The following is a 12,111-nucleotide window of genomic DNA, read 5'->3' on the forward strand; positions in this document are numbered from 1 at the left end:
AAAGTCCGAGTATACCAAACAATGCCAACCAGTTTGGATAATCTTCGTCAAAGAGTTATTCATGAAGTTGCACTTATTGAACTGGACGTCATCAGGAATGCAGTATTTATCTTTCACCATGGAATTGCTCACTGTCAGACCAAGAAAGGCGCGCAGTTTGAGCACTCCTGTGAAATATCTGTTACATTTTGTTCATCTGCAAATTCAATAGAACCAAGTCGTGAAAGGTAAGGGGCTCAGGATAATCAAGTTCTTCGAGAAAAACGGGAAGACAGTACGTGGCTGGTAAAGCTGATGTGTAGTTACGCATTCCGCAACTAACCTAAAAGTAAATTAAGATAGCAGGAAACGAATACAGGACAACGTTCTCTACTCTCGAATTTCATGTGCAACGGAATGTAGTTAGTGTTCAACGAAGTTACGGCTATGTTAAATCCAAGTGTATCAGTCACACCTCCCTAAGAATGTAACTGAACTTTGAGAACGCACTTAACCCTCGGGAAGTTGCGCTGAAAAAGTAACGCGAGTAGTCGCGCGCGGTCATAAGGACCGCACGAACATAATGCGATGCAAATATCGTTTTAAAGATTTTTCTTGTATTAGAAACGTAATTTTGTACATTTTCTGATTAAAAGGGAATAACATTTTTATTATTATAATAAATTTTACAGTAATAACTATTAGAGAAACCTACAATTAGACATGTCCTTTTTTATTTCTCATTTGGAATAAAATGCTTTTTTTTTTCGTTATATTTTTCTTTAGGTGGATAGCTAAGCACTGGTTTTATTGAAAATTCTAAATCTGATGACGATCTTTTGTTTTTGTCAACTGTAGTTCGTCTAAAATTAGAAATGCAATAGTAAATTAGTGAAAAATATACTCTATAAACATAACACTAAAACAAATCTTCACAAGGCATTTTACATTGAATTAGAGCTCACTCGTAGCTAAGCGGTTAGCATACACGCCTTTGGCGTGGGACTTTCGGCTTCGATTCCCGGTGGGACCTCATGTGGTTCGGATCCCTCGTTAAGCAGTAGGTTCACGTCTTACATAGCCTTGATGCTGAAAAGGGCGATAAATTGAAATCAAATCAAATTTACATTGAATTATTTTACGGCCCTTTATTCTGAAAACTTCACCTATACAGCACTACATTGAATTATTTTAGGTTATCTTCAAATTTACACTGTTCTACACTTCGTCATCGCTTATTTCGTCCTCTCCTGCTCTTCGGGGAATCGCTGGTAATTTCTGGGTTTAAGACCTTCAGATTCGCTCGCAGACTCTTCACTTCACCTTTCGTGTTCACTCACTTATATATATATATATATATATATATATATATATATATATATATATATATATATATATATATATATATATATATTTGTTATGATTTTCCTCAGACAAAGCTTCCACGAGATCATTTCGGCTGATTTATCCAAATAGTCCATTCCTAACTCCGCATTTTAAGCTGTCATACTTGGTATCAGTTTGTTAACTCTGTCGACCTCTCTTCCGTCCATTAAAATAATATTTATGTTTACAAAGCTTAAAACATCTCCAAAGCAAAGGTCACGTGCAGAGCGAAACACTGAGAAAAACATTACACGGTTAGTCGCGCGCGGTGGAAAGCACCGCAGAATCACTAAACAATCACTAGTAGTTAAACTAAACAACGGTTAACGGAGTGATTGAGCATAAATGTTCGGGAAGGTGAGGGGGAAGATTAGCTAGACGGTGAAGTCTGTCGAACAAGCAGAATGGACACACGATCGAAAATAATTTCTCTATGGTGCTTTTGACCGCGGCGCGACTACTCGAGGGTTAAAAAGCAGGTGGATCTACTGACTCTGACATACCCCTGTATATCAATTAAGTTTCTTTGTGCTTTATCCACGTTTTGTAAATTAGTTCTCCTGTGAAATCTCCGTCATTTTTGTGCTTTTTCGTACTAGTGTGAAAAGATGATTTTATTTAATCTGTCCATGTCACGTGATAGCTAAAGAACATATTTCTCTACTTGATTTTTACAATTCAAGGGAAGATGTGTCTTGTTGTAAAGCATAAACAGTTTATTTTCTATATCGTAATGGTTTACTACGGTCGCATTTCAATGTGAATAAAAGCAATTTTGTTTCATGCTAAGCCTTTATAAAATATTGGTAACGTATTATGTGTTTTTTTTTATTTTCACGTGTATTTCTAGAAATGTTTAGGTTATCATCAATCCCAGGTAAAGTGCATATTTCTTTTTTGTGATTACAGTTCCACCTAGGTAGATAACGAAAAGTACTTTGAATAAAACTTGCGTATTTTTGGACGCAAAATCAAAATCTTCAATACAAATAGCGGGGTTTAAATCTGCAATTTTCAAGTTGACCCCTGGGCTCTATGATGGGACCCCTGGGACAATTGTTCACAGAATTTTATAGGTTTCTGACATGGGCACATTCTTGCGTCACTAGATTTGTTACATTTTTTGTCATTTCGGAAATGTTTTAGGTCTCAAAATTAGGAGACGTCGCGTTGGTACGATGATACTCATTTTTTTGTGATTACAGCGCCATCTAGTAGAATAACGAAAAGGTGCTTCAAGTAAAAGTTGCTTAGTTTTAGACCCAGAATCAGATTCTGGAATAAAATAAGGGGTTTCCATTTGAAATTTTTAAGTTTGTCACTGGGGCCCTATGTAGGGACCCCTGGGCGCACTTGTTGTTCATATAATGTTATAGGCCCCTGACAATGGTACGTTCTTGCGTAACCAGATTTGTGACTTTTTTTTTCATTTCGGAAATATTTCAGATCGCAAAATGAGGGGACGTAGATACGATGATATTCATTTTCTTGCGATTACAGAGCCATCTAGAAAGATAAAGAAAAGTACTTCCAGCAAAAGTTGCTTATTTGTGATCGCAGAATCCGAATCTACAATGAACATAGGGGTTTCTATTTGAAATTTTCAAGTTGCCATTTTATGTTAGTTAAATAGATCTTTTTTTAAAATATTGGAAACGTCTTTCGCGGTTTTTGAATCTCAAGTATATTTCTCAAGATATGCCACTGTCCCGACCTTTTTGTTACACACTGTATATATATATTCTTCTCTGCGTTTCATTCCTCTTCGTCTTCGAAATTGAATGCAAGTGAATAACATGAACAAAATTTCAACCTTTTCTGTTTAATAGTTTTTTAAGTTTTGGTGAACTGCAAATACTATTTCAAACCCTTTATCCTCCCATAGAATATGCAATTCTCAAAACTTCGTCTATTTTATAGTCTAATGTGCAAGGAAAACGTCTGTACAAGATTTCAAACAGTTATGCCTTATAGTTTCGAACATTTGGTGAACGACAACAAACAACTAAGCTCCTCTTAAAATATTGAATTCCCTAAACCTTGCCTTATTTCAGTTTCGAGTGCAAGAAGAATATTTATACAGAATGAGAAGGTTCTACGCCTCCCAATTTGAGATATCTGTCTAACGCTCGCCTCACCCTCCGAAAAAAAATTCAAGCTCCTATTACTCCCTAAAGATATGTAATACCCGAAACTTCATCTTCTTTGCAGCCTAGGATGGAAAGACAACGCCTATAAAAATTTTAAGATGCTTTACCTCATAGTTTCGGAGATATGGTGAATGGCAGAAATCGTTTCTGGTTTCTTCATCTCCCGTTACTATACACAATTCCCGAAACATAGTCTTATTTGCAGACTTGTATGCAAAGAGAATAATTATAGAAAATTTCATGGCTTTGCGACTAATAGTTCTAGTGAATGCAGCACTGAAAGAAAAACCTTTTCTTATTTCTAGTCTAGGGTACAAGCAAAATATTTATACAGAATTTCAAGGTTCTACGTCTAACAATTTCAGAGAAAGCAAAGATTAAAAAGAAGAAAAGCTCAGAATCACCTTAGGATATGTATTTCGTAGAAACCTATCTTGTCTACAATCTAATGAGCAAGAGTAGCACTTCCACAAAATTTAATGGTTCCGTGTGTAGTAGTTGCGAAGATCTGTTGATAGGTAAAACACTGAGTCAGTCAGTGAATTTACTTTTTTTTTCTTATGATTGGATTAAGTTGTGTGTTAAAACTGCATGTTAATATGGACATACGGAGGGAAAAGTTGTATATAAATACTATTTTTAATATCAAGAAAACAACACGGATACTTAAATACTACCAGCAACAATAGTTTCAATACATTGCAAGATACAGTAGAGTGTTTACTTTGATCAGTTTTATCTTGATACTTTTATTTTTTAATTGTAAGAGTTATAATTGAAAAACGTTGTCTGTTTACAAAGGCTTTCCTTATTTCAGATCACTTCAGGAACGTTATTTTCAGTTGTTCTGGCCAAACAATTCTGCATTTATCCATTCAAAACATACAATAGAACACCTGGAAAAGAACGCACAAGCATATGGAACAGTGCATATTGAAATACCTTTAGAAAAGCGACATATAGGAAAAATTGCTTACGAATATGTGGTAAGTTTTTAAATTGTCTAATACGTCACATTACGAATGTTGTACAGTGTTACATGGTGTCTTATTCCATATTGTTTTTTACTTCTCTTCCCTCCAATTCCAAATAATAATAATAATAATAATAATAATAATAATAATAATAATAATAATAATAATAACCAGCTTTCTTTATATTTTTGCTCTGTAGTTACTTCTGGTCTATGTAAAATTGTACTCACTTAGAATAAATTAATATCTCTTACTGGTTTTGCTCGGATACCTGTCGGCAACAGGAAGGACGGACAGCTATCGTACAAAAATTTCCATGGTTATGCATAGTATAGTTTGGACTTCTAAAACGACAGGTCATTTACCTCTTAAGAGATGAATTTTCAAAAAGGCTAAAACACGTTATTTCTCATTTTATAATTAAAAATCAGCTTACAGAAGTTCATGACTTAAGCGAACCCTCACAGCCGGCGCTTTCTGATTATAAAAAAGAGAAAATTTAGTATTATTAAAATTCTCCCTTTCCACAAGAGCTGTGGAATTTTCGTCAACACTGAAAGATGTTTTTTTTTTTCATTTTTAATGAAGAGCCTATATGCTTCCATATCTACATTCAGGGATTCGTAGGCTAGTCATTTTTGAGAGAAAATTAAGATCCTCAGTTTATTTACCAAACATATTTTTTTTTAAAGATCCTTTATTATCGCTTGCTGTCAATAACAAAAGGAATATTCTGTCCGAATTTCAACTACTAATAGTAATACGACTTGGGTTACGGTAAATCAGTTACCTCTGCTATTTTGTGTAATAGGGTATGAAATATATACTTACTTCCTCTGTAACATGCATAATACTTGAAAAGAATTCACTTTTTGGAAACTTCATATCTGGTCCTCGTTTCTTAATGACAATTTGCAAAACATCAGGAAGGGAAATAACATCAGCATTAGTTGTTATTGAATAGTTTGGCAGCAATTCTACTGATACGCTACAAACCAAGAGTATGGATTTTTCTATAGTATTTTTCTTCTTCTAAACCTTTTTCCCAGTTAGCTGCGGTCAGAGTTTCTTATTAATATCTTACAGCTGATTTTATCATGTGTCATATCCACTGTGATATCACACTGCAGCATATCGTTCATCATACAATTTCCCCAATTCTTCTTCCGTCGACCTCGCAATCGCGCCCCATTGAGTTCTTTAGCATCCATCGATGAGCTACGTACACCAAATGTCATTTTACATGCTCCAACTATCTAAGTATACATTTTGCAGTTCTTCTATTGCTGATCTCATCCTTACTGTTCCTCGGATCACTAGTGAGCTAGTGACAAGTCATAGAAGTGTCTGTAAGGGTATAGCATGCGACATATCACACTACTCGTCTTGGAGTGTAGGTCACGGATTTGTCTTCGGTTTCGCTATAGGTCTCGGTATATAGAACAAAAGGGCTGAATATATTTTAAAACTCATTGGGGATCATGCAGAGTTGTTGTGACGCTATGTATGACGCTACTCGTACGTCAAAACGACTCTTCATAAGGCCCATTATTTGTATTGTTCCGTGAGACTCGCGTCAAACCCACCTGAACAATATTCTAGAGGTCGCTGAAAGTCATTTGCTCTATAGGTAAACAGGGTGCCTCAATTGTATTGTCGGTTCCCCCTATTTTGGGATGGGCTAGATTAGGCCAGACGGTACTTTTGCAAGTGGATTCTTCCATCACATTACGTATACTTTCTCAACATATATGTTGACTCCAGATTCCATGTTCGGAACCGTGTACGTCTCTCGTAATTCCTTAAAAAGCATATGGAGATCATTCTGGTATTCTCTGTACTTTTCCATTGGCATTCTAAGTGTGAATATTGCATTCGCTGTCGACCGTTCTGGCATGAAGTCAAATTGATTAGGCCAGACGGTACTTTTGCAAGTCGATTATTCCATCACATTACGTACACTTTCTCAAAATATATGTTGACACCAGATTCCACGTTCAGAACCGTGTACGTCCCTCGTAATTCCTTAAAAAGCATATGGAGATCATTCTGGTATTCTCTGTACTTTTTCATTGGCATTCTAAGTGTGAATATTGCATTCGTTGTCGACCGTTCTGGCATGAAGTCAAATTGATTCTCTGTTATTTCGATCTCTTCTCTCAATGTTGCTACTATCACTCACTCCCAGAGCTCCACTGCATGATTTCCTTTCCCTTGTAGTTACCACATTCCTGCAGATCTCTTTTGGATTGTACATCAAACACAAATTAAATAAAATAATTGAAGGGCCCTCTGCAATAACAAAGTAAGTGAAAAATGTAGTTTTTGAATTGCAAAGTTTATAAACGTAAAGTGCAACGTGGTAATTAACAGTAGTGAATCTGTGTGTATATGCCTATGGAAAAAAGTGGTGTAGCACCTGATCTGTGTTTTACAGCATAAAATGGCGAATACCGAAAATGCATAATAATAAATAGCAAAGGTGGAAAAGTAAGCATTTACCTTGTTATTGCATAACTAAAGTAAGGGTGAAAAGAAAAAGGACAGTAGAAACGCATAAGGACGTGTGTGACAATGTTTATGTACTGCAGCACGCTAAGATACAAAATATCAATAATCTGAGCGGTGTAGGCAACAAAATCCGGAAACTGCACGGTCCTGAACCTTGTTTAGAACTCAAAATCTCATACGTCCATTTTAGATTCAGAATCCGCGAGCACAGATACAAAAAAGAAAAAGAAAAAAGCAGGGTTCAGCACGTTCGTCTGAAACTGCTGCTTGACAAGAGTAACAAATAGTAGCATAGCTCCCTCATCCTCCTTTTAATCCTAGATTCCCGGTTTGGCTGGTTTCTTGAGGAAATACAGAATGGTATCCAATGGTGGTGCCTGCACCGAATAGGCTTTTTCTCCTACACCACTATACGTTTCAACACTGACACAGATCCGTGTTGGGGGTTTTGACCCCTCCCGTTGCCTGATTTACTAGTAAATCCGAAAACCGGATTCGGATTAAATATTCGAATTATAAATCAGGACTTCGGATTTTTAAGTCCGACATTTGAAATCCGGATTTAAATCTGAATCCGAATATCCGCAATTCGATTTTTTTTTAATCTGAATGTTTCAATATCCAGATTTTTGACAGCGCTGTTTCAATTTCCATATTAGCAACGAAGAAAGAAACGAAACATTGCATTCCGCCCTTATTTTGTTATATTTCTTTGCCAGAGTTCAGAACATTTTCTTTCTCTTCCTTCCCTTTCGGTTATAACTTTCTTCTACGACTGCTTCGATTTTGTCGATCTCGAAACAAAATTGTCAAGTATGTCTCTGTACCAGTGCCTTCAACTGACCCTTGAAAACAAAGTTACACAAACGTCGGGCCGCCCTCTCACATCTACAAGTGCTTGCTTCACTAACCGCAGACAGTGGCACCGAAAAGGACGACTCGATGCAGATGAATTGTGTTTTTCTCGCAACAGACGCTTCGAATTAGCACTAGAGGCGACGGAAAAGGAAAGTAAGACCACACGCCTTCTTCATCTATGTTTTACTAGAAATCGAAGTAACTCGGCCTACCTGGCTATTGCAGAGGACCCTTCAATTATATTACTCTTACGTTTTATAAACACATACACACAGTAGTCAGTTATTGTCATTGTTAATCACATACATCCATGTGAGACTTAGCATTTGGATTTTGTTTGAAACACACTTGTTTTACAACACACTTCAACAGAATGTTTCACACATCGTAATGAACTTGTAAACTTGTTTCACTTAGCTTGTGGCAGGTACAAAATATGCCGTTCGTTATAAATTTCATGCTTTTCTTTCGCAGAAGCGCCACCTTTACAAAGTATTGTACGCAGCACAACATCATTGTTTGTATCACAATTTTCATATCTAGTTCACAACTGAAATAATAACTAATATGGTAAACTACAGTAAGTAATATTTTCTACTCTTCAATGTTCAATTGTGCATCAAACAGTTCTGCTTTGCTCAGTCTCATTACACGTACAAACAAGATGGAAATTATGCCAATAATCACATGTATCGTTTTAACGTATTCACTGGATAGTGGTAAACAAGGGGGATCAAAGGTTGGAAAAAGGTTTGCTATCATTTTCAGTTTTTTTTTAATATTAGTGTTGTCTATAGTGGGGCAGGCAGTGTCTGAAAATTCTTTGTAAACTATAACCTTAGTGGTACATATCTTACTAACCACAATCCTCTTGTTATAAATACTTAATCACAAACTTCATTGCTGTTATTTCAAGGTTAATGTCATGCTGACGAAATAAAATAGAACATCTTAATCATAAAAGGGAATATTAATGATGTCATGCTGACTTGTAAACTTAATTAATGAAGAGTTACTTCACAGAAAATTAGAAACACAAAGAATTAACCTTACCTTTAAGATATGATACATTTCATGAGATTGTGTATTGAAATTGATGATATTTTCCAATAAGCCCTGTGTGAAATAAGTATACAGATATGGTGTTTAAGAAACTTAATAAATCTTCCTATGGTTTTCATGGTTAAATATCTTGCAGGTAAAATAATGATTTTCTTATCTTCAGGAATCATCACTAACCTAGGTGAAAACTTGACTAGTTAGATATTATAAGATATATTCTGTTACAAAATGTAAATATTGATAAATGATTTTAACTGATCATGTTCGTATAGAAACAGTGCAATCTAGCAGTGCCCGCACTCTTCTACTGTATACTTCCATATAAAATCATAAACTTGGAAAAACCCATAATTTAGAACACACACAGTTACAGGTCCATTCAACCAAGAAGTACAAAAATGAAATTCGAAGTAACATTTCGCAAGAAAAGAAACAAATAAAACGTAAACCAAGAACTTGTTTATTATAAAAATGTAATTTCAACAAATAATAATTCAGGAGTTTGGGTTTAAAACCCGTCAAGTCCAAAAAGTGAAATTGTAAAGGAGATAGCTTTACAAGGGATTCTCGACATCGGATTCTCTTCAAACTTGGCACATATATACTAGACCAAAAACAAATTGACACGTAGATTTTGTTTCTTTCGGAAAATAGGTTAAGGAGGGCAAAGAACACCTTCTCAAAAACGGTATTTTGATGAAAAGGGCAACATTAAAGAAACGAAACTCTGCCGATGTAAATATGATTCCAAAGCAGGAAATACGTGTTTTGTCGTCTTTGCGAGAAAAGGGTAGCAGGGGCCAATGGACCACTGCCAAAGCAAAGAACCCGCACAATCCTTACGAAAATTTGATTTCGGTGGGTTTGCTTAGAACCGTGATATGTTGTAGATATTGTGTTCTTGAGAAAAAGTCTCAATGGACACAACCTCAAAACACTGACAGTTTGGTCACTACAGGGTCACCTTTCGAAATGAACCGAAGATAACAATGTTCTGGATTTCGGTAAATAAGGCTGAAACCGTGATATGTTGTAGATATTTTGATCCTGAAAAATGTCTTACTGGACATAATCACCAATCACTGATCGTTTGGCCACTACGAGGCCACTTTGTTTAAAGGAGCCGAACATAGTGATATTCTGGATTTCCATGAAAGTGACTGAAACTGTGATATGTTGTAGATATTGTGATCCTGAAAGAAAATCTCAATAGGCAGAATCACCAGTCATAGACTGTTTGGCAACTACGAGGCCACATTTTTGAAAGCAGCAGACGGTAACAATATTTTGGATTTCGGTGTAATTGCTTGAAAACTTGATGTGTTGTAGAAGATATTGTGACCCGGAGAAAAAAAAAAACTTTCAAGAGGCACAACCATCCATCACTGACCGTTTGGCCTCTATAGGGCCACTTTTGTAAAAGACTGGAAGGTAACAATATCCTGGATTTTGGTGCAATTGTTTGAAACCGTGATGTGTTCTAGATATTGTTACCCTGAGATAATGTTACCCTGAGATATTGTTACCCTGAGATAGACACAACCACCAATCACTAATCGTTTGTTCACTACAGGGATACTTTCTTGAAAACAGACGAGTATTACGATGTTCTGGATTTCTGTGAGAATGAGTAAAATTGTGATATGTTGTCGATCTTCTTATCGTGAGGAAAAGTCTTAATGAATGCAACCATCAATTATTGACTCTTTGGCCACTAGAGTTCACGATTTTTGAAAATAGCATAGTATAACGATATTTTTTATTTCGGTGTAAATGAATGAAACTGTGATATGTTGTAGGTGTCGTGATCCTGAGAAAAATTCTCTAGAGCTATCTAGGGTTTTCCTTTGTCTCGCAAGATGAACATCGGAACCTTGTCTATGCTCAAATGATGTTTGCCGCTACTCTCTCCATCCCTTTTCCGGGTCGTGGGACAGGGATTTTCATTGTCTCATTCAATTACACCAAAATTCCAGAATATCCTTACCTTCTGGTGTCAAAAAATGTGGCTCCGTAGTTGTCAAATGTCAGAGACTGGTAGTTGTGCAGATTGAGAGATTTTCTCAATATCATACTATTTACAACATATCAAGGTTTCAAGCAATTACACCGAAATCCAGAATGCGTACTTTCTGCTGTTGTCAAAAGACGTCGTCCTGAAGTGGTTAAATGAACAGTGATCGGTGGTTCTGTCCATTGAAACTTTTTCTCAGGATCACAATATCAACAACATATTATGTCTTCAAGCAATACCAAAAAGTCCAGAATACGGTCACGTTTTATTGTCATCAAAAAAAGTTGCCCTGTAGTGGCCAAACGATAAATAATTGGTGATATGTTCATTAAGAATTTCTCTCAGGATCACAATATTTACAACATATCATGGTTTCAGTCATTTCTACCGAAGTCCAGAATAACGCTATCTCCGGCTCTTTTCACGAAAGTAGCCCTGTAGTGACCAAACTTTCAATGATTTTTGTTGTGCCATTGAGATTTTTTCCCCAAGAACACAATATATACAACATATCATATCACAGTTTTAAGCAATTCCACCAAAATCAAAATTTCGTAAGGATTGTGAGGGTAATTTGTCATTTCGAAGTGGTTCATTGCTCCTGCAACCTTTCTCTCGCAAAACGACAAAACGCGTATTTCCTACTTTGAAGTCACCTTTGCATCGGCATAGTTTCGTTTCTTTAATGTGGCCCTTTCAATCAAGGGGGCACTTTTCTGGAAAGGGGCCATTTGCCCTCTTTAACCTATTTTCCGAAAGAAACGAAATGATACGTGTCGATTTGCTTTCGGTCTAGTATATATGTGCCAAGTTTAAAGAAAAATTGTTGACGAGAAACCCCTGTTGCGCTATCTCCTTTATACTTTCACTTTTTAGACTTGACTTGTTTTTTGCCACAAAGTCTTCAATTGTTCTTGTATTTCTGTATTCTACTTTTATAATAACAACGAATTGTTATTTTATTTTATCATCCTACTCTTTTTTCTTGGGAGTTGGAATGGCAGTCAATAATTAAGTTGTTTGAAGATAGAGACTGATGCTATAGATGAAATTAAGCTGAAAAAGAAAGCATCCTATATATTGGGACTCGTATTGCTTTCACCTAAATACCAACTAATGCCTTCTCTCGGTGATATTTGCAAATTATACATTTTCTACATACAAAAGTTGGCATTTA

The 12,111-nt window shown here is 36.0% G+C and overlaps 1 protein-coding gene across 2 annotated transcripts in view; it reads left to right on the forward strand.

Moving 5' to 3' along the window:
* The window catches only part of Apoltp (Apolipoprotein lipid transfer particle), a 6,186,292-nt gene that overhangs the window by 4,684,453 nt on the left and 1,489,728 nt on the right, over positions 1-12,111 (forward strand). For both annotated transcript variants that reach the window (XM_081762641.1, XM_081762640.1), the window contains exon 46: positions 4,333-4,501. In XM_081762641.1, coding sequence (XP_081618767.1) covers positions 4,333-4,501 — 169 coding nt within the window. The remainder of the gene's footprint in view (positions 1-4,332; positions 4,502-12,111) is intronic.

The sequence above is a fragment of the Thermobia domestica genome, chromosome 6 (assembly GCF_964235325.1).
Source record: "Thermobia domestica chromosome 6, izTheDome1.hap1.1, whole genome shotgun sequence".
Lineage (NCBI taxonomy): Eukaryota > Metazoa > Arthropoda > Insecta > Zygentoma > Lepismatidae > Thermobia > Thermobia domestica.